Raw genomic sequence first — 26,008 nt, 5'->3', positions numbered from 1 at the left:
ACGGAGCCAAAATATTTCTCCTCCATCCCAACACCCCAGGAAAAAAATGTATGTATGTATGTATGTATGTATATATGTATATATCGGCTAGTTTTGATGCTAAATGTCTTGGATGGTGGGACCTCTTCCATGCACACCCAACCAAAAAAAAAAAAAATTTGAATAAAAGCGATTTAAGGGAATTCTTCGGCTGCTTTACTCAAGCTGGTGGAGCGGATCAGGGTGAAATCGGATGGGCAGCGAGATGCACCATCCCACCGAGCTCCTGGGAGCGGGTGTGTGTGTCTGTGTGTCTGTGCGTCTGTGTCTGTGTGTGATCCCCCAAGGAGCAGCGGGTTTGCTGCCCCACTCGCGAACCTTCCCCCACGTCCCCTGCCCCTCCCTCCAAGCCGCTCTGCAATGTCCCTTCATGCGAAGTAGCCAGCGAGTCTACAAGGAACCGTTTTCCCTGCTCCCACCAGCCTTCAGAAGCTGATGGAGACTTTTGTTCGGACGGAATAACTAGCACTCACATAGTTTAACACAAACACCCGATTCACGGGGCGGCCGGAATGGGGACCAGGATGTGGGCTGCACTCTGGGCTTGGATTTGTGCTGAAGGCACAGTCCTGCAATTATTATCTTATTTTATTTTTTTTCAGTGCAGAGGGCTGGGGCTACTTCAGAGGAATAAATTCGTCTCCTGCAGAGACGCCCCTGAGAACCCTTTACCGGCTGGTATTTAAGCGCAGAGCCTGAAATATCACGAAAAAGGGAAAATTGAAGTAGGGAAATCTGCTGGTGGCCGTAAGGGTCACTTATAGGAAGGAGATATGTCCTTATTCTCGTGTGCGAGCCAATCCGCCTGCACGCTCACAGCTGTGTTTGCGGAGGATGGAGAGGGTGCGTGTTTGAAAAGACGTTTGATGAAGAAAGTGTTTCCAGGGCAGTTCTGCAGTTTCGACTCTCCAAGCAAGGCCAAGAAATCGGTCTGCAGCCCTGCCCTTTCCCTTGGCGCAAGGAGGATAAACCTGCATCCAGGGGCTCGTCCTGATCGTGTCCCTCGGTGGGGACGCGCAGGTGCCAGCAGCTCCGACGGTTGCTCTGCTTCTCTGTCCCTGTCCCCCCGCAGGGCTCCGGCTTCCCTGCCCCTGTCCCCCCGCAGATCCCGGCTGCGGGTGGCAGGTGATGCGGGGACGGCGTCGCGGTCCCCGCGGGTTCCCGTTCCCGCAGGCGCGGGGACTCCGCGATCTCCGGTACGTGCGGACTCTCTCCTCTTGACAAAGTGGATGTGTCCCCCCAAAGTCCTGCTCCCCCTCCCCTCTTCTCCTCCCTTCCCGCCCCCTCCTCCCGAGGTCCTTCGCTGGTTTCAATAAAAAGCAGGATTTGAGCTTTCACTCCTTCAAATCAAAGAGGTGTTACGATTGGTTGAAATGGGGGGCAGATATCTTCAAAGATATTTCCAAACAATACTCATCCGAGGCTCCCGAAGTTTCTCGGGAAGAGAGCATTGTCTAGTAAAATAAATCGGTCACCGGCGTCCCTTTTCCCCGTTTTTCTGCTCATTAGAAAGTTAATGGGGGCACCGGCGATTTGCAGAGGGTTAGAGGAGGGGGGCTACCAAGGTCGAGGCACCGGGGAGAAGTTGGTTTTGCTGGGAGCCCCGGGGCTTTGCTCAGCCCATCCCCGTCGCGTCGGGGCTGGGCGAGTTGCCTTCACCCTCCTGCTTTCTTGCGGCCGACGCTGCGCTTTCCCCCCACCTTAGAAGGTTAAGCCGGTGCGACGTAGAGATTTACAGGCCTCTGTGAAGAAGTGAAAATTACAACAAGTCTTTCAGGTATAAAATACGCTCCTTGAAATCAAATTTCGAGATTTATTTGCTCGATTTTTAGTTGATAAACTCCATATTACTCCGAAGGGAAATACTTGTCTCGCTTACTATGTGCACAAGGCAAGATTTACGCTCGCACAGAGGAGTTATATTCGTAAAGAAATGGGAAAGTCCTTTTGGGTGCGATTTTTTCAGCCCCGCAGCCGACCGTCCCCCTAGAACAGCGTGAATTTTCTGCTGCCTTGGTTAAAGGGAAGCAAAAGTTTTTATGGCCTCCATCGCGGCTTCAGTTGAAAAGTTTTGCATGAAAGACGGAGAGATTAGTGCCCCAGAGCTAGATTTTCTGCTGGAGAGCTTGGAGTCCTGCTCAGCCCCGATGTTTTACTAGTTAGTATGCTTTTTTTTTTTTTTACTGTAAAGCTCGTGTGCTTTATCGAAAGCGAGTCCTGGAGGGGTATTTTTGCACTGGGTTTCACTTTTACGTGGTCACTTGTTTTAAGTCTTGAGAAGCTCAAAATCAAGGCATAGCCGTTTAGTGAAAAATAACCCACCCCAGCTCTCTACTGTTAATGAACAGAAATTATTCCACTTTCATCTCGCTTCTCAGAAACATTTTTACTTAGAAAGGGCTGGCTGCTAATTGGGGTGCACAGTTGCCTTTAATCTCTAACATAGCGCTTGGAACCTACCCAGAATGAATTAAAATAAGTCTGATAAACAAGAAGTAAACATGGCTTCCCAGTAAAACTAGTTTTATGATCACAGCTTGTGTGCCACCTCAAAATATTAAGTTTAGGCATTTAGGGCATGAAGAATAAAACCCCTTTCCAAAGTCACTAATGCTCACATTTGGTACTGTTTTAATCTTCCCTATTAGAAGTACAAAGAAGGAATACCTTTTGTTCTAATAAACTATAGATGCAGCATAAATTTGCATGTTTACATGTACTTTCTACCCTGGAATCATCCCCTAAACCTCTCGATAAATATGGGTATTTCTTTTAAAAGCAGGCTGCAAGAGATTATCAGATTTCCTCATCACAGAGTCGCTCTCTCCTCTTCTATATTTCTGCTACTAAAGAGAAAGGGCAGAATGTGCCTGCAGATGTTTATACAGGAGAGAGCTCTGCCACACAGCTGTGAAGGCTTTCAGATTCATACCTAGTGATATGGGTCAGTTTGTAGGAATTATAGCACAGAAAAGCTGTTTGAGTAAGATGTAGATCACAGTTTCATGATAGCTCAGCAAGTTACCAGAAAAAAATCCCCCAGACGTAGAAAAGGCGCTGATGAAGTCTGTGTCATACGGTTTGCTGTGCAGCAGCAAACCCTGCACTGAACAACCAGAAGCCCCAAACTCACTGGACCCTGCTCCCACCAGAGAAACGTTACCCGGTTCCTATGGTGGGAAGTGCCTTTTGCTTGTTTGTTTGCTTCTTTGTTTTATTTATAGCCATTCCTATGGAGCTCATCCCTGGAGCATCTGCATGCCCACTGAAGCCAGATTGGATATCCTGGGCAAAGCCCCATCCTTATTCAGCAGCAACACCTGGAAATGTTTCTACAGGAGGAATCAACCTGCCTGCAGCCTGCAGCACTCCCCTTAGGGACCAAAATCTTCTCCCTCCTAGGATACTTCCATACAGGAACACCAAATAACTAAACGAGCCTGAAAGCCTCTCAAAATAAGAAGAGTGAGGCGAAATGTCCTATGTTTGTCAAAGGATTTCAGAAAACAGGTGAAGAATTAAGATAGGACTTAATGCCATGCTCATTGCATGTAAATGAAATATTCAATCTGCCATTTCATCTCTCCTGTGTGCTCAAACACCTCTAAAAGTTCTTTGAACAAATATTTAGTTTCCAAGCTATAAATTCGTCTTATGCAAAGAGAAAGCTTTTAGGATCTCCAGTTTAAACCCGTTCCTACCGCTTGTTGTGGTGCCGAGAATTATCAAACCGGTCAGCTTACCTTTCCCACGAGTGGTAATTAAAAGAGAGCTAGGGGGTGTGTGGGGTGGAATAAAATAAAGACTAATAGCATTAAAAAAAAAAAGGGGCCTCACAAATTGTGATTAAATTCATTCCTAGTTCATTTGTTTCTTCAGTTAACTTCTGATTTCTTTTTTTTTCAATACCCCTTCATCACCCCTGTGTTTACAGAAACCACGCAGCATATTAAGAGCCCTTAATAATGTCATTGTCAGAAAGGAAAACAGAGAATTGAAACTATTAAGGAGAGGACAGCTACATTATTTTCCAGTCTGCCAGAAGAGTTCCCTAAAATAAGAGTTTGCTGTATTCTCTCCTGAGATCCAAGAAAAGCACAGATGGTTGGCTGGGTTGAGATGAGATGGAGTGGAACAGGAAAGGGAGAGAGAAAGGAAGATCCTTCTGAAAGACTTCCATGGAGGTAAGTTGTCTCCACTTCCAGGGAGGAGAAAGCTGCCTGTGGTGACAGTGAGTTAGTGGCTTTTGACAGGCAGGTGAAGGGCCCCTTTCCCAGCTACAGTCTTTAGGTGGAGGGGTTGGAGGGCAAGTGGGAACCTTTCCCAGCGACCCTACACTACTTAGACAGCATTTATGGATGGATAAAGCTGAACATTGGACAGGACTCCCTGAAGGAAAAGAACCTTTCAGTGTAGCCATCAACCTGTCATCACTGCAATAAAGGTGTAACACACAGGAGTGCTGGTAAGAGCCCAGGGTTTATTTCCTGGCCCTGTCACATGACATGGGGCCAGGGTTACCAAAGGTTACCCCTCACATGGAAAGGATCAGTGGCCATCGGGCCCAGCAGCTGCTTCTCCCTCCTCCTGTCTCAATTTTTTATTCAACTCATGGATATGTCTTGTTAAAAATGCAAAACAAACCAGTCCCGTTCAGCTACAACCACACAGGTGATGAATAACACATTTGCCCACAGCCCTGTAACACCATCCAGGTCAAAACCAAAGGCTTGAACAGTTTTCTGGACTCATCTCACGTCCCTGGAAAAGTTCCTTTCCCAGCTGCTGGAGACAGAACCAGGGAGTTGTATCCCAACACTACAAATCTTTTCCAAACAAGTTATTTGGTGTCTTCCCAACCAGTCCCTCTGCAATGTTACCCTTGAGCTTTTCACTCGTGTGAAACGTGCCGTGTTTTTGGCTGCGTATTGCAGTATCAGATCTTTTACATGTGTGGCACTATGAAACGAGTGTCAGGGCTTCAGTGGGAAAGCTAGACAAAGGCTTTAGCTGCATCGTTCCTTGTCATGCAATTACATGACAGATGCAAGCAGCATTACAGCCTCCCAGCCAGTGCACAGGGACGCCCCAAGAGCAGTGACAGGGAAGGTCTGAAGCCAGAGAAAGGGAATGGAAGCAACCAAACCCTACAGAATTAATAAAAAGGCTGTTTTTTAATAAAAATGTTGGTTATGATGGCTTTACCATGGTTTCCTCCAGACAGATAGTCAGATGCTTGTCTGACAGCACTGTCCTGCCCAGGATGTGGGTGTGGGTAAATGAATTTCAACGAAACCTTGCAATGAAATCTACAACAGAACCTAAGAGGGTGCGAAGCATCGGTTACAGATCTTGGAGGTTTATGTTACTTTTATAGAGGTTTTGGGTTATATTTTAGATTTACAGAGCCAAGCAGTGGTGTCGCAGACAGAAAATATTTGCCACCTCTAATGAGCTGGAACTATTGGCCGGTCCTTTGATTTAGCTTCCCACCCCACCACACAAAATACTGAAGCAAGGGTGGCCAGGAACGCTTGCACTACCTCTGTTCTGGAATGGGCCTGATGCTCTTCTTGGGGTCAGTTAGACCCAGACTGTTTTGTACAGACTGACAGCAGGAGGCCTCCAGGCACTGCTCCAGTGGCAAGGAATTATTAGGACTAACGATCCCTTAATCATCTCTTTTCATCATTGTTATTACCATCACTCCTTAGCACTGTAAGCAGGGCTCAGTCTGTGGAGTGGAGAGAAAGCAGAGAACACTGAGAGGTCCTCTCCTTGGAGAGTTTTTCATCCACATGGCGAAAGCGAGATGGTGGCTGATCGCTGGAGAGAGCTGGAAAACACAAGGCATCAGCAGCTTACCTGACCAGCATCTGTTCGAGAAGTCAGCATCCAGGTGGCTTGGAAAAGAGCTGAAAGCAAATAGCCTTTTTTTTTTCATGAGAAAATCTTAAACAAAGATGTTTTGATTTCCTGGGAGGGAGAGAGAAGTTGGCTCATGATCAAAAAGAGGGAAAAGAGAAAATGGTACAAAACTGATGTGAGAGAAAAACATGAAGCTTGCCATTAAAAAAATATTTTTCTTCTGCTCAAAATCTGTCCTAATGGAAACTGGATTGTTTCCACTTTAGATCTTGCACACTAGCTGTATAATGGTATAATGCCTGGGATGCCCCTAAGCAGATGAATTTGGTTACAGGATGGATTTGTCCTTTTTCCAAAGTGAGACTCTCAGAGGGGTACTGTAAAGTGATTGTGATGAACAGGGTGAGGGAGTGGATTGTTCTTATCTTATTACCCTCAAATATCAATACGAATAACAGGGATATTGTTCCTCTTTAAAATACTTTAAAATATAAGCAATGATATGTAAAGTTTTGGGTTTTTTTTAACCACAGAGAAACTGTTAACTGATCACTACTACAGTCATCACCATGGAGTAACTAATATTACCCTTATTTTACAGGACGGGAAGTGGAGTCAGAAAGATTAGGACTTGCCCAAGGCCACAGAGCCAGCAGGAAGGCAGGAAGAGAACTCCAGATTTCCTGGCTCCCACTCTCCTCCTAAATTTATCATCCACACCCCAGTGACTTCTAAACACTGGGTTTGGTTTTTTTCTGGGATAAAAATTATCCTTCTCCAACTGGTTAAAGGATGTCACTAAGTTCTGCCCAAAATTTGTGTCGTGGAATCAGGCAGTGCTGGGATGTGATTTAGAATGTTTTAGAGCAGCTCTGTGCTGGGATGTGATTTAGCATGTTTTAGAGCAGCTCTGCAATACCTTGCATGACAGGATACAATATACGAGTGCCGTGTAAATACAGCCACAGCCTTTACTCCTTGAACTAACCAGAACAAGCTACACGGGCGAGCTGCAATGTGAGATGGTTCAAGTCAGAAATGGTGTGAGTACAAGGTTGCAAGAGCATGTATGACAGTGAAGCGGATTTGCAGTGGAGGGTTCATGTCTTGAATACAGCAAAAAACCTGTCACTTCAGCTAAGGTCGTGCCCATGCATCCTATTGCATAGTCTGAGACAAGAAATGGTTGATTAATCTGTCCCATAGTAACTTACTAATTTTGGAACCATTATAAGCCCAGCATATTGATTCACCTCCGACTGATAAAAAATCTGTTTATACAGAAATGAGACACTTATGTGGGAGCAAGTGCATAAGCAGAAGCGTCCACATAATGCAACATTTCACTGAGGGGTGTGATTGATGATTCATCTTGAATTTAGCTCATGTCGATGAAGAGGTTACTGCTGTTTTCACTCCAGCTGTAAAAAGGAGTTGTCTGTTCTTCAGCCATGGTGTCTGGTGTGTTAATTTAAACTGAAATCATGTTAGGTTAATTAATAACAATAGCTGTGAATGAAGCAGCTGAGGGTAGACATCTCTTCTGCCTTGTCAGCAAAGCTGTCGGGGCCCAGGAATCAGAGAAACTAATTAATGTGTTCCAGCAGCAGTTTCTATAAACCTGTTCACCATTTCACTGCAATGGACTAAGAGGTGCCATGTCCAAGAGTCCATCAGTTGTGTTGCTGTAGCTGTGAGGTGGTGATGTACACCTGAGGGCATCATCGTTGCTGAAGTTGCCTGTCAGGCACACTGGGGGTGACCAGATCATCCCTGCCCAGGCAAAGCCTTCTCAATTTGAAAAGAAATTAAATACTTTATATCCGGCCTCTACACAGAATTGAAGTTCTCTGAGTTGTGATTTGAGCTGGGAATCTACATAAAGACTTTATGGGAATCCTTTATCTCAGATTAAATTAGTTTGACTATGTTTAGATTAGGTGAACTTGATGCAAACCCACAGAAGACACTCACACTGAACTAGGAAGGTTGAATGGATCACAGTCTGCTAACGTGTGTCTACTCTTGAAATCTCATGCAAGTTTAGACAGCATCTGAGTTTAAAGTGCCATGGCCCTCCCTGAGTACTTCCAAACATGAACATTCTTGTTCTGAACAAGTTTCTGTGTTCTTCCTTATCTCCATTGGGAACTCAGGTTTGTATAACCAGGAAATTCACCTGGGCTGAGATGGGGTGTGGATTTGAGGTGGAGCAGCAAGTCCTGTGTAGATGTTCTTAAACATTTCCATACATGAATAAGTCTTTACCTTCCAGACACAGACTTCATGAAGCATAGCTCTGTATGTTGAGCTGTATCACCCACGTTCTACAGGTTACGAAGTACAAATTACTCTGTGAACTTCCCTAGTTTGTAGGTCAGATCCACCTTCTCTGTTGGGCGGTAGGTAAGCACTTGGAAGTCAGCACTCTGGTGTTATTTTACATGCAAACTTTCTGAAAGGTGTTGGTTAGTTCAATAAAACCACCCATCACTATGTTGACTGTGAGGTAGTCTAACCATGAAACTTGCTTTGATTAATTTCTGCTGTACAAAGGGTCTGCAAAGCCTTCCGGAGAGGAGACAGGGAGAAAAGGAAGGCCTAATCTTTTAGTTAGTACACCCAAAGTGCATCTAAACATAAGAACTTGCACCCTGAAAACTCTAGGTCTTGGATGCTGATAGTTCACTGCCCTTTAGGATGGATTTCTTGCTTGTGTGAAGGCTTGATGCCACAGAAAACACAGTCTGCAGGAAGTGTATCTGTTGTTCATGAGGTGCCTTTCACCTCTCTGTAGGGCTTGGAAGGCATAATGTTTTCATTCAGAATATCCTTAATTCATACATGTGCTCCTGTGTCAGAAATGAGGAGCTAGCTTCTGTTCCAGACCACTTTCACCGGAACACGTGTAAATCTCCTATCTGCCACAGGTCTGAGGAAGATCCACTTGCTGCCTTTTGGGGTATTTAACACACAGAGCTCTGTTGCAGAGGCATTTCTTGTGGGAGAGTTAGAAACAGGCTCTCTCCAGGTGTTGTGCTATCAGCAAGAAAATACTTGGCAAAGCACAGCTAAGGAGGAGTAAAGAGAGCAGAGTAACAGCCCTGTAGAGATGAGCTGAGAATTCTTCTCTGCTTAAACAGCTACCTGGTTTAGGACACTTCTTTCCTGAGTCACTATAATCATCACCACCATTTGCAATTTTTTCCCTTGAACTGGTGATATAGATTTGGCCCTAACCTTTGGAAAACTCAGACCCTTTGACACCCCAGCAGCTGCTCTTCCACTGTCTGATTTTCATGCTGATATATCCATTTGATTTCATCCTAATCCACACAAAGTTCAAATTTCTTAGTGCTGGGAGAGTTCTGATCTAGCAGGCACTGGAGTGGTTATTATATGGGATTAATGCATCTGCCATGCAAAAATTCTTTAGAGATTACTTGGTTTTTTGGGTGTCTTTTTTTTTTTACCTTTTCCCTTTTAAAACATGCATTTAAACAAATTTTAACCCTTCTTTGGGTGTGACTTCATGTGTGCGTGAGTGTGTGCCTAATCCCCTAACATGGGTGCAGTCATTTAAGGAGTTGGTTTACGAACCCACGTTTCCAAAGCCCTCAATCTTGCATGGATCTGGCATGGAAACCTCAGAGAGTAGCCAGAAATCAAGTCCTCTCCACTCCCGCCCCTTTTATTTCTGTGAATGAGTATGTTAGAGACCTATAAATCTAAAACTGTGCAGGCGTGGAGGAAATCATAAGAGTCAGCCTAGTGATATTACCGTGGGGAGCTGTGAAATCACCAAGGATTTATACAAGCACACACGGTGATGTTGTCATTAAAAGAAAAAAAAAATGAAATGGGAGGATGGATGTTTTGCTCTGTGCTGCGTGTGGCAGCCACCTCAGACACATGGTTTTCATACCTCCCCTCCATGGTCTGCTGGGGGACGCCAACCCAAGGGCAGAAAGTTTTCCAGCCCCATCAGTGGTTTGGAAATCAGCCTTTACTTGATCAGTATAAAGCAAACCAGTTCTGGCTCGGTGTCTTCGGTATTTGAGGAGGGAGAGGGAGGTTACCCTGTTGCTACACCCAAAATGTCACAGAGGCCAGGCTCTGGACAAACTGGTGTTGAGGCCAACTGCATGACCTGGGCCTTGGCCCATCATCCTTGGTGCTCCTGGGCCAAGAGGATGCTGCCCATCAGCCAAATGGGCCATGCGGCTATTGAAGAGAGGTGGAGGGTGTTGAATCCCAGCTGCCTGCCCCAGGGGTACTCCCATAGCTTCAGGAGAATGGGATCTTTTTTTTATATTTACAGCATCAGTGATTATCTTTTCTACACCGGGGTCCCGATGGGGAAAAAATACGTCCTTGGGCAGCTAGCCACATCCTGTCCTGGCCACCAGGGTGGGTGACTGGTGCAGGGCGTAGCTCCAGAAACAACCCAGTGGAAGAGGAGAGGAGAGATTTCTCCCTACCCTTCCCATCGCCCCTGTGGAGCTGGTTGGCTCCCCTCTCTTGCAAGAGGGCGCCTGACAGAGGGTAGCACCCTGATTTCGAAGGGGGCTGCTCACCCCGCAGCGCTGCATCTGGTGGGAAATAAACACGGCAGGGGCTTGATTGCACCCACTTACCTGCAGTTTCAGGGCGGCGGTGGAATCCAAGCCACGTTGCTGTCTCTAATTGGGGAGTGAGTGAAACGACAGCCTCCACTCAATTAAAAATACCCCGTCTCCCGCAAAGTCAGAGACAGGGGGGAGATCAGGCAGTGAGCTCATAGTGGGTTTGTGGTTTGACCTTCTCAGTGCTGAGCCACCTGTGAGGGGGCAAACAGCGAGCCCCCACTCTTCAGGGTCCCCCCACTGCAGCCCCCAGACTTCTCTCTCCCCACACTGGGGGGTGTTGAGGAGTACCAGCTTTATCCCATTTCCAGTGCCTTTCCTGCACCCAGCCTGAGCACCAGGAAACATGTCTCTTTTGGCAACGTTTTATTCTGCTTTCTATCCAATTCGTGAGTGATTTTTTTAAAATTTTATATATTTTTTTTTTCTTTTTTGCAAGAAACGCGTCGATTCCGAAGGACGGGCTGGCCTTAAGTGAGACATATTTGGAAAGCAGAAGGAGTCCTACCAGGTTCCTCCCTCCCCCCTCATTTACAGAGCACTTGTTAGCGATGGGGGAGAAGGAAGCACGGAGGGGGTCCAGGACTGCTTAGCAAAAGGCAGCTCCCCGTAAACCGAGGGAAGCGGGGATGACTTGATCCTATCAGGGGCTCATCAACCTGCTGCCGTGCGAAAGAAACTGAAAAGGTGTTTAAAGCGTTCGCGCCTCCGCCTGGCTCTGCCGGAGGGACTGAGCTCTGGCTCCCCTGCGGGCTGAATCCCGTGGTCCTCGTCTAGGGAGAACAGCTATCCGGGAGGGGAAACTCTCAAATATAAAGATGTTTCGAAGTTTTCCCTGCGGAAGCATCTTGCTACGGTGATGCCCAGGGGAGGAGGCTAAAGCGGTAAAGGTATTCCTGTTTCCTACAGGAAAAGCTAGAAAATCGGTAAGAAAGGTGCACCCATACACGAAACGAGAAGGGTTCAGCACATGGGATGTGTTCCACACGCTTTGATTATTTTTTTTGTTTTAACTGCCGGTTGGCAGCAAGACTAAAAGCATTCAAAACGAGTTTTGTGGACTGGAAATGAAAAACTCCTACAGATTGCCCCGTACCCATAGGAAGAGGCATGTGCTGGCGCATAGATGTAGTCTTTCAGGATTTGGGCAGATTTTTCGAAACTGGATTTTAATGGGAGAACAAGGGCAGGAAGAACGTGCCTATATGCAGACATGCTATAAATACGTGCGTGTTCACATATGTATATGCATCTAGTATAAGATGTGGTATACGGCACGCACCACGTAGCCCAACAGGGATCACCTATTAGGTCTTGGAAGAAGTCGATGGCCGCGATTTAAAGCACAGAAACTTATTTATTTCATAGAATCATAGAATAACCAGGTTGGAAGAGACCCACCGGATCATCGAGTCCAACCATTCCTATCAAAATTTTGATGTATTCTGGCTCCGCACATCTAAACCCTTGGCAGCCCGTGGGAAACGTTGTTGTTTGGTTGTTTTGTTTTTTTTTTTGAAATCAGAGAATACCAGGCTGCTCCGGCCAAGCTGTGTCGCGACTTTCCCCGGGTACCTCCTCCCCAGAAGGACTTGTTTGAGTTCATCGCCTACAGGTTTTACCCGCAACAGCGATTTCTCTGTTTGCCCACGGTTTTTAAATTGGACAGAGCAGAATGTTCTTGACCTGGAGGAATGACGATAGCGAGGATGATGTAACCTCGGAACGAATCAGCGTATTAGCCGCGGGCTGCGGAGCCCCGGGGAGGGACGGTGCGGGGCGGTGCTGGTGCCACCAGGGAGACCAGTGGCCCAGGTGGCTCCTTCCCTGCCCATGGGAGGAAGGTGAAAGAAGCCTCCAGAGCTCCAGGTGCCGCCCGCCCTCCTTGCTCCGTCTACCACTCGCTTCCCTGGCACGAAAAAAAAAAAAAAAAGGAAAGGAAAAAAAAACCCCCAAAACCACCAAACCAAAACAAAAGGAGCCGCGAGGGCGAGCGAATTGGGTTGGCTCCTTTCATCTCTGCGGCCCATCAGCAGTGGGGGGCGCAAGAAGACAGCAGTTAGTGTAGGGCCGCGGGGATCAGAGCCGGGGACCGCCGGCCGGGATGCTGCGACCGGCGCTGCGGGGCGGAAAGATGCGGCCGGGGGCGCGGAGGGGAGCGGGGGGGCGATGGGCAGGTCTGAGCTGGCCTGGGAAGGCAGGGACCCCGTCCTCTCCCGGACACCCACACGCCTTGGGCTGGGTTGTTATCCCTTCTCATTCGTCGACGAGACTCGCCTGGGGCTTAGGGATTAGCTCCTGGGAGATGAGTCTCTACAGGCGTGTGCAACAAGCCGTCCAACATGGAACAGGCAGTTCAGGGAAGCCCTGGAGTGAGCTGCTGACCCCATCTCTGTGCCACGGCCACCTGCTGCAGCCTTCATGTAACTAGTTGTGCCTTGCACAGTGCTGCCTGATCTGAGAAACAAGTCCTCTGCCAGAGTTTCTCAGTATGTGCTCATTTCCTTTTTCAGAGACAGTGAATATCCAGGCACTTGGGCTTTACTTCTAACATTATCCTTTCTCACGCCTGTTCTCAGGCAACACAACAGGCAATTGCATGAGCACGTCCAGATTTCTCTCTCCATGCGATGCCAATACGCCTCCGATTTCCAGCAGAAACTTGATGATCTGTCTCTTAGCCTCCCTTTGACTACAGGGTCTTTCCCTATAGGCCAGCATCCTCCCTGCATTCTGGGCATCCTGTGGGACCTCTTAGGTGTCCAATGCTCTGGGCAAAAACTCCGTCTCACTGCTCATTTGTTCAGGCCACATTTTTTTCTGAGTTTGGAGCAGTATGGTAAAGATGGGCCTGCCTCAGATCAGTGAGGTAGATTTCTCCCATTCAGCTCAGCCTGTGAAGTAGGAGGCCTGAAAGATGGGGCCCAAGGGGTTAATGCAGTTCTGTTACAGTGGTGGGTGGTTCAGGTTTGTATTCTTGCCCTTCCACTGTTTCTGGCTCACACTGACTGAAAAACTGGGCTCCAGTGTTTATCAGAAACTATTGATACTACATAGCAGGAAATAGGATCAAAAGTCAGTCAGTAGTTGCAGTGGGATCTCTGCGTTCTTTGTAAATACGCCTCAACAAAGAAGGGGAAAACAAAACAACAACAAAAAAAATAAAGAAAAACATAAATGAATCTACTTCCAGAGATTTTATTTGCCCTGGTATAAGTTTTTTTAGACAAACTCTCAGAATTTCCTACTTTTCCTGGACTGAACTCAGTGCTCTCTGGCAAAAGCCCATGACTTGCTATGAAAGTTTCCTACATCTCTGCTTTTGCCCTGACAACTATCTCATAATCCCAGTAGTCATCTGCAATATGACGTGCATGGTGTGCCCAGAGCTGAGCTCTGAGAGTGCAGAGGGCAAGAATGGGCCATGGGAGAAGGATCCCCATAAACGCAGTTCATCTAGATCATCAGCTTTTCTTAGTGCATGTTCCCAGCTGCTCCACGCTCACCTTGGTTATCAGTTATCTCTATCCTTGTGCAGGGCTTCACAAACAGGGATTGGAGAGTTAGTGGTCAGGCACTGGGGATCCAGCATTCCGAATGCATACCTGGGTGTTCCTGAGTCAGGCAGCAGTGCTGAAGCACTTGACCGCTGCTCAGAGAATCAGGATAGATATTTTGGTTTTGAGGGACAGACCCAGCCTGCGGATTCACATCCTCATCCCTAAGGGCCATACACAGAGATGTCAAGCCAAAAAAAATCAGGCGGCCAAACCTGCTGTTAGCATGCACTGCAATAACTTGAGGTGCTAAGGGGCATGGGTGGTGCTAAGGGGCATGGTTTGAGGTGCTAAGGGGCATGGTTTGAGGTGCTAAGGGGCATGGTTTAGTGTTTGATAGGAATGGTTGGACTCGATGATCCGGTGAGTCTCTTCCAACCTGGTTATTCTATGATTCTATAACTGAGGATGCCATTTCATGTTGGCTAGCTGTAGGTGAAGCTTCTTGAAGGTGGAACTGGAGGTTAAGGGGTTAACATTTGACTCTGGATAGTAAAAATTAGGGAAGGTGCCCTCCAGGTCCATATTTGAGTTTTTACATACGTTCGTTTTGGGGAGAGTTTGAATGAGGCAAAGATGGACTAAAACTCAATATGCCTTCTGCATCAGTGCCATTGCTTCTCTCAGGACACTCAGCCTCAGTGAGGGAATTGCCACTGAGGTACCTGTGCTAGGTGTCTGAGGTTTCTTGGTTTATTTTCCTTCTCCTCCTTTTCATTTGTTTGTTTCACATGTAACTTTCTCTTCCTCACCATGCCAAAGATCTCTACTCATCTGTAGCTTGTTCCCATGGTGTAATATCTGCTCCTTTTTGAACCGAAGGGGAGATCTCCCTTTCATTACAGGAGGTGCACAGTAAAGATACCTGCTGCTGGCCCTAAATGTCAGAGGGCCCTCAGTAGATCTTGTACTCCTGGGACACCCATATCTCTAAAGGACCCTCTGTAGTGATTTCTCACCCCTTCCCTGGGGAGAAAAGGATCACCAGAGCAGATGGCAACGCCCTGAACAACGGAACAACTACACCACCCTTCATAATAATAATTAAAACCAGTAAGAATAGCAGGATTTGGCCTTTCTGGAGCAGTCCCAGGCCTAGAGCTGCCAGCACCGCTGGGAAGCGAAGGGCTGCGAGAGGGCGCAGACAGCGCTGGCTCTGACCATGCGCCGCTGGTTTCCACCAGGCGCAGATGACACCGTGCGCTGCAAACCCGCCCTGTTCCAGCCCTTTCCTTCCGGGAAAGGGCTGGGAAACGATCTTCCCGGGGCTCTGGTGCCTGCCCGGGGGCGATGGATGGGGGGGATAGCGGGATGCCGGGGCTGAGGGGCGCGTCCCCTTCCCGGAGCCGCCGCTTTGCTCTAATAAAGCGGAACCCGAAGCTTAAGAAAACCGAACCCTAATACGAGTTTTTTCGCCCTCTAGCTTAGCTCTGAGTGGCGAGACTGCTGGGGGCGAGGGGTAGGAGTGCATTGGGAATAAAAAAGGATGGGTTTGGGGACAGGAGGAAAATACCAAGCGCTGTTGCGCGTCTGGAGCGAAGTAGTAAACGCGGTGAAAGGCTGAGTGTCTGCCTCTGGTAGTCCTGCGGTTTTCTCTTGGTGATGCTACATCTCCCCTTCCTCCCCCGCTTCTAAGTCTCTCCTTTCGGGCACTTAAAGACCTCCTAACCCCCTCCAGTTTTTCTGCAGGAGATGCTCAGGGGCACCAGGCGACGCCACCACCCGCCGCGGGTTTCGCGAAGATGCTGCGAGCTCGGTTCTCGTTAGATCAAATCTAAAAACGGGAAGGGGCGAGTCGTCGAGGCAGCCGCTGAAATACTGTCTGTTTTCATTTACCTGTGCCTTCCGCAGAATTAAATTCACACCGTCAATACTCTTCCGCGTTCAAATCGTGGAGTTTGCCACGCGGATCGTGTTCCTAAGGTTCTTTCTAACATTAAAACATTGCCGCAGTTTTATGGCTCTCGACGGGTCTGGGAGCGACAGCAATTGGAAGCCAAAGCCCGAATTCCTGCACGATTTACTCACTGCAATGGGCAAAGCAGCGTATCTAGTTTCCACGGGCAAACTTGTCCTGAATGTCCTAGGATGGGGAATAGGGCAATTCCCCTTCCCGTTAAAAATCTCCAGAGCCTCCTGCGGTGGAAGGGAAGCTCTGCTTCAGGCCACCAACAGGTAAAACAAAAATCAAGAACAGGCAGATGCCCTCCGTAGAGATGCCGGGATCCTGCATTCAGAGCTACACAGAAGCAGAAACGTGTCCTGCATCGTATCCTGTAAATACCATTACATGTTCTCCTAGACAGGTCCCACTCACGGGTCTCTCCTCTCTCCCCTCCACTTACGTGTTATGTGCTGTCATTGTATCACCTTGTCTTTACACCCCAGAATAACGCGCCTGTTATTCTCTTCTCTCCAAAGCTTCCACCTCTAGCCATGTCGTAAAAGATAGCCTTAATAAAACAGTGATAATTACGCCATTATTGTTAACACCACCCATTAAAATTTTAAAAATAGACTTTCTGGTTTCATCACCCATTTGCATTGCGTATCAGGGTTTTTTTTTTTTTCGGCAACAAATCGTTCTGCGATATGTCAAAGCTTTCTTCGTTTTTTTATAGACGGCAAGACTTCTTTTTTTTTTTTTTTTTTTTTAAGACAAACTGAAGGCGCATCGTGAGTTCACAGCTGTAATTGGACAGTATCGGTCAAAAGTTATTGACAACCCTTTCACCAGCCAAATAAAATAAATATCCTACTGGGTAAGAAGGGTGTGATTTGTCTTTCCTTCTCCAGGCTTAGCACTTTAAGGGAATCGCCTGATTTATGAGCATATCACTCTAGCAATATTTTAATTTCCCCCTAATATTTCCTTGGTTTGGGAAGGGAGGGTGGGTCGTTTGCTTCTTGTATAGGGAAGCGTTAACACCGAAATCGACGGTACCATCCTTTTGAAGGCAGTCGCCCCAGTCTCTCCTCAGCCGTCTGTTAGCAAGGAAAGATGTAAATTCCGAGAAACAAATCAGTCTGAAAAGTTTTGAGGATAGTTACGCCACCCTGACTGTCACCAAGCGAGTAAGAGAGACTTAATATGCTTTAACTCTCAGCCTGAAATAGATGGGGGGAGGTGTGGGGTCAGAGGGAAGAAAGAAAAAAAAGAAAGAAACACACGTAAAGATACACTGGAAATTAATCTTAAATGCGGAGTTTCTTTCCAAACCGGGCTTGACAGTTCTGTGGGAAACAATGGAGAGAAGGCAGCGCGCTGCCCCATTCCCCATTCCCGGCGAGGCAAAGCTCCGCAGCCGCGGAGCGGAGAGGGACCGGGGCTCCTCGCTCCGCCTCGCTGCTGCGGGGGGCTGTGGCGGTGCTGCTCTTCCTGAGGGACGTAAAAACAGTTTAAGAAGCCTTTATTAATCCAATCTGAACAGACCACAAAACTTCGAATTCAACAGAGCTTTTATTTCTTTTTTTTTTCCCCTTAGACTCCACTCGGGCCTTTGACTCTCTGTGTATACCCTTGGCAAATAACCGCGTGTGTCTGTGTGCGTGGGTGTCCCGCAGCCTGTCCCTGCTGCTGCGGGCTGAGACAGAGCATCCCTGGCAATGAGCATCATCTCGGGCTCAACAAAACCTCCCACCCGAGGTACGCGCCGGGTGGCATCGTGACGGGGACGGATTAAGAATGGGGTGAGGAAGGAGGCAGCAGCCGCTTGTCAACAAAAATCGTAAAACTTGCGGGGATCGGCCAGCATGATCCACGGGAACCATCCCCAGGGCTCGAGTCTGCGGGAGGCAGGGATTTCCCATCAACTTCCCCGCGGTGGTCTCCATCGCCAGCTCTGGGAGCGCTCCCTCGTATTCTGAATTCAGCTCCTGGTTACTGTTCTATTTAGAAAGAGACAGGAATATTTCTCTTTTTGCTGCCCTCTTCTTACTCTTCGTAAGAGGGAAATCCTGCCCGTCCGCAGCAGGCAGCAGCCAGGCTCACGGCTACCCGACCGAGCTAGGAAGGAGGCTGGAGGTGAGATTCCCCGCGAGGCTGGGGTGTCCTGGGCCTCAGAGGAGGCCGAATCATTCCCGGAGATGCCAGGAAAATCAGCCTCCCAGCACAGGGAAGCAGCAGCGACCGCAGCAGTGGGAGTCGGACACCGGCGCCCACGGATACAGCGCTGCCTGAGAGCCCCCGCCTCTCCTTCCCCGCTCTCACTGCACAGCCCCGCACAGCCCCGCATCGATCCGCGCCGCTCCGCGCTGCTCCGCGCAGCGGGACCAGAGCTGGACCTCCACCTCCGCCCAGCGGGAGCAGGAGCGCCGCGGCCGCCGAGCAGGAGGCAGAGCCGGACTGCCTTATACATCCGTCCATCCGTCCGTCCATCCATCCATCCATCCATCCATCCATCCATCCACCCACCCACCCACAGCTGGAGCTGCTCCTGCTCCCCCGGCTCCTCCGGGCAGCGGATCCTCCTCCGGCGCGGAAAGGGCGCAACACTAGTCTAGAGGCTGGCAAGGGAGAGAAAGGAAAGGGAATTTAGCAGGGAATTTTCATGGAACTGGCAAGCTTCGGAGCAGCGCGGGCAGCCCACGAGTGATGAAAAGCAGCGCAGTCCGGACTGTGGTGTCCTTATGATGTGCGTGTGCGTGGAAACGTGTGTGCGTGTCTATTACACGGGGAGGAAAAAACATTGCTGGCGATATCCCTGTAAAAATTCCTGGTTTATCTCCCTGAAATCGGTATGCTTTCTGCTAGGAGCACATCTTAATTCATGCATCCAGCAGACCAGGATTCCTATTTGCTTGTTTGTTTGTTTCCCTGCATCGTGCAGGGATTTTCTGTCCAGCTCTGTGAGCAAGACAGAAAATCCCAGCGTGTTTCCTATTGCGCTGCCTGTTCCCCACCGAAGCAACGTCACCTCAAATATGCCAGTAAATTCCTTACCGGGTTGGGAACGTAATTGGTGGAATGTTTTCTGTAACCTGACTAGCCAATAACACTCCGAGAATAAATTTAGAACAACCTCGTTACGACAGATGGTGAGAATGACTTGACACTACATATGTGAGTCAATATTAACTAGAGATGAGATACTTACAGCACTCATTAGAAATAGCTAATACGCCAAAGAGACTACGTGTGCCGCTATATTTACGACACCAGGTCCCTTATTTTCAGACAAGTGCTGTCCAAACGGTTGCCCTTGTCATTTCTGTTTCAACAACATCTGCTAGCTGGCAAAAGCACTGAACTTACGTTTTTCTGAGCCTGAATTATTCTTGGCGGCCCGTCTTGTAGTTTTTCCTCCTGAAAGCAGATAACAATTTACGCCAAACATTAATTAAAAAGAAAAAAATAAAGGGGTGGGGGGAGGAAGATGTGAAACCCTCTCAAAGGCGTGGAATCGTGGAATACATGGAAACTGCGGAGGAATAAATAAGAGTAAACGATAAACAGCAGATAATCAGAATAATTGCAGCTACGAAAAGTGAAGTACTTTGGATCTTTACAGCTGTAACACTCAATAAATATGTAACCGTATTTCCAAATTTTAAACTAACGTTTTAATCTCAGTCAACAGAAAGCAATAACAGTTACACGAATAGGAAGCAATATTGAACCAGAACAAGAAGTCAAGGCTATTTCTGCATTCAGATGTCAGCAGCGCATTTCCTTATTCTCAAGTTTGCAAAGGATTCATATATAGCCTTACATATGCAGTTATGCTGAAGCTGATTGCCAGCAATAAATAATGCATCCAAGGAAGAGGCTTGAGTACGTTTCTTCTCACTTCCAGGATGCGGCTAGGGATCTTCGCCTCAATTCTATACCAAGATTGCGGCTTAAAGCAGTCAAAAGGCTATTTAATTGTCAGGCGAGCCTTCCCCCTGCGGAACTCTCTCCGCATGTTACAACCTCTTTGCAGCTCAGCTCCATATGCATCCCTTTCACACTTCCCTCTCCATCTCAGGCTCCTACACCTGGTGCATCACGCATTCAGCCCATTAGGTCCGGCTCTTCCTTTCATCTTCCCCATGGCAGACGTTTCTATTTATCCACCGGCAATCGATGTGTGGCGTCACCGCTGGCACTGGAATGACGACTGCACCACTGAGGATGACAGCTTAGAAAGAAGAGGGCAATGGTGATCCCTCCCAGAGCAGCACAGCGGAGTGTAGCGCTCGCATCACAAGGTCACCCTATCTCCCCGCTTGCTCCTCTGCACTGGCAGAAAAGGGCTGCTGGGTTTGCACAAGGCTGGGGCGGGAGCGGGAGGGAGGGAGGGGGGAAGATCTGGATTTTTTTTCCCCCCTCCCTTAAGCAAAGGCACAATGGAAACCAGGAAGGAGATGGTGATGTTTCTGGAAGGGACACAACTTGGCGCTCTAGTTGGCAAGAGGGTGCCTAATTTGTCCGAAGCGGTGGGGAGCCCCGCTCCGGAACCGCAGGAGAAGATGATCCATCGGAACTGCCTCAGCCCCAGACCTGGCCCCTTGTCGTCCCGGGAGAGAGGAGGAGGAGGAGGAGGAGAAGACGAAGAGGAGGTGGAGGTGCTGCCAGGGACAGGGACGGTGCCGGAGAGCCGCTCGGCGGCGGCATCGCTGCTTTCGGCCGGCCAGCAGCCCCCCGCCCCGGAGCCCCCCTCCAGCAAAGGGCAGCAGAGCAGCTCGGACACCGAGTCGGATTTCTATGAGGAAATCGAGGTGAGCTGCACCCCGGACTGCGCCACGGGGAGCGCCGAGTACCAGCACAGCAAAGGTACCCAACTCCTTCCCATGCCTCCAAGCTCCCCGCCCGCTCCAGGGATGGGGGGCAGCACCGGGGGGCCGGGGGGGGGTGGTTCTTCCAGCGAAGTCGGGGTGTCTGGGGATGGGGGAATCTCCTTTCCTGGCTGATTCCTCAGCTCCCTGCCACCGGGAGGCTTGTGACAGAGCCCAGCCCACGCATCCCTGGAGGGGAGCCAGGCTTCCCACCGAGGATGCATCAGGTCTACGGCTTGTCCCGTAGGACCCGCTTGGCCAAGACCACCACACACTCTCCCTCTCCCCCTCCATATTATTATTATTATTATTATTATTATTATTATTATTATTATTATTATTACTACTACTACTACTACTACTACTACTATTATCCCCCATCGCCTGGACAGTGCATGCTCCAGGAAATCCCTTCCGATCCTCCTCACCGGCGTGTTTTTTGGTTATTTTTTTTTGGGTTTGTTGGGGAGGGGGCAAGATCAAACGGGTTTTCTGGCCGAGAGCTGTTTTTTGTGGGTTTGCAGGGTGAAATGTGTCCAAGCTAGTGAGGAAGCGCCCATGAAGACCATAAAATCTCTCGCCTGCCCCAAGTGCGGCAGCGAGGTTCTTGTTTGTACGTTGGGTCAAAAAAAAAAAAAAAAAAAAAAAAGGGTAGGGGGTGGAGAGGAGGGTTCCAAATTACCTTGTCACTTCTGTGTCTCGGTGGCGCCAGCTCGGAAATGGTCCCAATGAATTAATTGCCTTTGGTCTCGGACACAATGAGGGAGAGTTGCATTTGAAAGCAAACGCAGCGGCCAGGCCCCTTTTCCCCCTGCCCCCACTCCTTATTCCCACTTTCCCAGCACGGCAGACACCCCTTGTACCCGGACAACAACCCACTTTCCCCCCCTCCCTTTTATTCCATCACTTCAAGAAGAAGCCGGGAGGCGCGGGAAGGGCTGTCAGCCCTTTCTCATCCCTTTAAATCTCGCTGAAATTAAACCCCATCGCGGGCTTCGGAGTCTGAGCGGAGAGTCTCCGAGGCCCGACCCGGAGGGAGCGGGGTCTCTCGGCTCCTGGGCTCTAAGCCGGGCCGGCCAAGGGGGGTGCAGCGAGCCTCGGGGGACGCCGCCTCCGGCTTCACAGCGCGGGGGGCTTGGGGGGCATCGAGCGGCCCCTCTCGGGGCTCTGCACGTGTGGTGTTAGGGGAGCGGGGAGCCCTCCAGTCGGAGCACCCGTGGAAGCTTGAACCGGTGCTCCGTGCCCACCAACCCCGCTCCCTCTTTGGTGTCCCCCCAGCACCCCCCGGGCGGGCACAGGCGAGGCGGGCGGGGAGGGATGGAGCGGGGAGCGGGGATGCGGGCGGCGAGCATCCCTCCGAGCTGGTGTCTCCGCTGCGGGCTCCCCGCGCAGGGCCGTGCTCCGAGGCGCTGGCCGGCAGCCCCGGGGCTGGAGGGGATCACGCCAAGGGCAGCGGAGGCAGCGGCGGCTCCCAGGGCTCCCTGGCCTGCAGCGCCAGCGACCAGATGCGCCGCTACCGCACCGCCTTCACCCGCGAGCAGATCGCCCGCCTCGAGAAGGAGTTTTACCGGGAGAACTACGTGTCCAGGCCCCGGAGATGTGAGCTGGCGGCTGCTCTAAACCTGCCAGAAACCACCATCAAGGTACGCGCAGCTCGGACGTGTTTCCGATTAGCACGATGTAAATCTATACGGCCTGACTTCCTCACAAAAGTCAGGAAAGAACAGCCCTCCCTCCCCGCCCCCTCCCTCCCCTTCCCCGGCCCTGCCCGCACCCTGCAGCAAACGGGGATGCGGGTCCGGGGACGAGCATCCCGGAGCCATCCCAGCCAGCATCGCCTCTCCCTTAGCAGATGATTTTTAATCCTCCCTTCAGCCCAGTCCAGACCAAACCTCACTTGGATCTTGGGGGAGGGGAGAGGAAGGCAGTAGGAGATCTTGGTTTGATCTCGCTTTGCTTTGCCTTTAAAAAAAAACAAAGGCAAAACCAAAAAAACAAAACTCAAACCCCCACATTTGCACATGAAAAGAAATTTAACATTAATCCCAGGTAGTTCTGGCTGCAAAAGGGCAGCGAGGAGGCAAAGCTTCCTGGTTTGCGAGGAGTCAGAGAGTGTGTGTGTGTGTGTGGGGTGGGCATGACAGCCGGACAAGCCCTAGCAAGAAAAAATGAAAATAAGCACCCCGAAAGGGCTGCTCCGCGAGGTCTCCCGGTAGATTTATAGGGGCCTAACTGATCCCTCCGTAAGTGATGACAAGTCCCTCTGGGAGGGGGAGCAGGCGCCGGGCTCCGGGGCTCGGGGGGAGCGGGGCGGGTGACGGGGCTCTCGCCTCCCCCTCTCCCCGCAGGTTTGGTTCCAGAACCGCAGGATGAAGGACAAGCGGCAGCGCCTGGCCATGACCTGGCCCCACCCGGCCGACCCGGCGTTTTACACCTACATGATGAGCCACGCGGCGGCCACCGGGAACCTGCCCTACCCGTTCCCGTCCCACCTGCCCCTGCCCTACTATTCCCACATGGGCATCGGAGCCACGTCGGCCACCGCCGCCACCCCCTTCAGCAGCCCCCTGAGGCCCCTGGACACCTTCAGGGTCCTCTCCCACCCTTATCCGAGACCAGAACTGCTGTGCGCCTTCAGGCATCCCTCTCTCTACCCTGCCCCGACCCATGGACTCAGCAGCGCCGGGGGCAACCCCTGCTCCTGCCTGGCTTGCCACAGCGGCCAGTCCAACGGGCTGGCCCAGAGACCCTCCGGATCAGACTTTACCTGTTCGGCCACGACCAGGACTGACTCTTTCCTCACTTTCACGCCCTCTGTGCTGAGTAAAGCCGCCTCAGTTTCCATGGACCAGCGAGAAGAGGTACCTTTAACGAGATAAACCTTCCTCTCAGGGTTACTAAGAACTGGCTCCTTTGCTGGGCTTCTCTTCGAGTTAATGTACCTGCAGCCGGTGTTTATTTAATCGCGTTCTTTCCTCAGAAGTGGACACCTACGGGGAAAAAAAAAAAAAAGGAAAAAAAAAAAGAAAGACTAAAAATAGCTCAGTCGTAAAAGGATTTACATTCCAAGGGAAAAAAGAAGGAGAAAAGAAATGACTAGTGATTGACCTCTGAGAAGGATTTTAGGCACGAAAGAGGAAGAAAACCAGCCCGAATGAAAAATACACCTCTGTAACCCGTAGAAATGAGCTGAGACTTTCTTTTCCTGGGATAGACTTCTTACTACGGGCTGAGGATTCTGCAGGTCACAGCAACAAACCTTATGCACAAACCTACAAGATGGAGAAGGAAAATCTGAAATACTTGAAAGAAACATTATTCTGATAACGGAATGGCTTGTGCGCATGAAGAAAGCAAAGATGTAATCTACCAGTGTTCAGAAAATAAAAACAACGATCAAACAGAAATAAACCAAAAGGTTTCTGGGTTGCAACTCAACAGTATTATCCAGTTATCTCTATAGAGAAAAACAATGCTTTACCATAAAGAAAACCTGTCGTTCTGTACATTACGTTTGTGGTTTAATTGCATTCTTTACTCTCCCTTGTCCTCTGTTTCCTTTCGAGCAGAAACGTCTCCTCTTTCATTCTAACTTTTATTTTTTAAGAGGCAGACTGGAATTGGCAGGGAAAAATACGAGCTCCTGCCTCTTTATGGGTCAGAACTATTTGTCCTTTAAATAGCAAAGTCCTATTATCAGCTGCCGAAATGTGCCCACACTGACGAAATTAGCAAGTGATGTATATGTAAGAAGGGTTTTTGAATATCGAATGTATAATGCTCTGTGAGCAGAGACCCCGTGCCAAACGCTAACAAGCCGCCAAGGGAAGAGATTAGGTGACAGGGAGCACAACTCCTTCAGACAATCACCAGTCTGTAATTTGGAGCAAAGGCGATTTCCCTTCCTTTGTACTTCAGACTTCAGCACTCCCATTGACTTTTCCTTGCTGCTTTTCTTTTCCTCCCCCTTTTTCTCGTTCTTTATCTCTCTCTCTCTCTCTTCTTTTTTTTTTTTAAATTATTGGGCTTCGTGTTTCCTTCCCCACCTCTAATCTTTGCATTTGTATGCGTCCTTCACACTGGTCCCTCTTCCTTCTTGAGCAGGATTTCTTTCACAAGCCCTCACCCCACCCCCTTCAAATATTTCGGAAAGAGAAGGCGCTTCCTTGCTTGGATTTTTGTCAGTCTAAATTTAAAAAAAAAACACGGAGAATGGGCTGCTTAGTAGTTTCTTCCAAAGCCGGAACTATTTATTTCATTCTCTTTCAAAATAATCCAAAGAATATACTGTCATGATTTGTTACCATGTCAGAATAAAACATAATAATAACAACAACAATAACAACATCAAAAATGATAAAAACACACACGTTTTAACAACGTATCACCCATATTTTATTTATTTTTTTTTAAAGTAGAAGTGTTGCTTAAGGTGAATGTCACCTTCGTGCAGTTTCTAATAGTTACAGTTCAACAAGCAGGAAAATAAATGCTGGACAGAACAAAGACGTGTTGACACCTGCGCTATCTACTTTGTGTTAAATTGCTGAGGAGCCTCTGGTTTATTGTCACACCGGAGACTTTTTGTCCTTCGGACATGGAGTGAATGGCAGCGTTTTCCTATAGTGGATGGAGAGCAGGGAAGAGATGCGGGCGTGCCAGGATACATTTTTCCAATTTTTTTTTTTTAAATGTTTATTAGAGCTTTTTAAAAACTGATCCAAAGTCACCATCTTTAAATCATTAAGGGCAGATTGTTCCACCCTTTCTGAATGAGATATCCTCATGGACGTGGAAACCGTTGGCTCTTTTTGGACACTCACAAATAGATTCTCTCCCTCCGCCCCCCAGGAAATAATCGTAAACAGCATCCAAGGGCAGCGCTGAGCAACCTCCAAGCTTCGCAGCCCTTTCCCCTCTCCTTGCTTTGTCTTTTAGGAGGCAGGAGAAGAACAAGCCCCGCAAACGGGAGCTGAGGAGAGAGCGCCTGGTACAATCCTCCCGGTGATCGCGGGGAAAGGGAGCTCTGGAGAGGCCGGGAAGGGACAAGCTGAGAGCTGCTCAGCAGATCCGGAAGGGTCCTAGATGCCCCTTTCCCTTCCCTGCCCGGGCGGAGGCACCTGCTGGACCAGGGATGCTGCTGCGCGGAGAAACCGCGGC

At 49.1% G+C, this 26,008-nt stretch overlaps 1 protein-coding gene across 1 annotated transcript; it reads left to right on the top strand.

The window, feature by feature from the left end:
• Window positions 1-20,419: 20,419 nt before the first annotated feature.
• On the top strand, window positions 20,420-23,835 carry EVX1 (even-skipped homeobox 1). The gene is made up of 3 exons (XM_069859068.1): window positions 20,420-20,846; window positions 22,241-22,491; window positions 23,197-23,835. Exons 1-3 carry the CDS (start codon window positions 20,420-20,422, stop codon window positions 23,725-23,727), a joined length of 1,209 nt encoding a protein of 402 aa, XP_069715169.1. The 3' UTR covers window positions 23,728-23,835.
• The last annotated feature ends 2,173 nt before the right edge of the window (window positions 23,836-26,008 follow it).

Source organism: Phaenicophaeus curvirostris, chromosome 6 (assembly GCF_032191515.1).
Source record: "Phaenicophaeus curvirostris isolate KB17595 chromosome 6, BPBGC_Pcur_1.0, whole genome shotgun sequence".
Taxonomy (NCBI): Eukaryota; Metazoa; Chordata; class Aves; order Cuculiformes; family Cuculidae; genus Phaenicophaeus; species Phaenicophaeus curvirostris.
The sequence above is the reverse complement of the archived record's forward strand: the minus strand, read 5'-3'. Positions and strand labels throughout refer to the sequence as shown.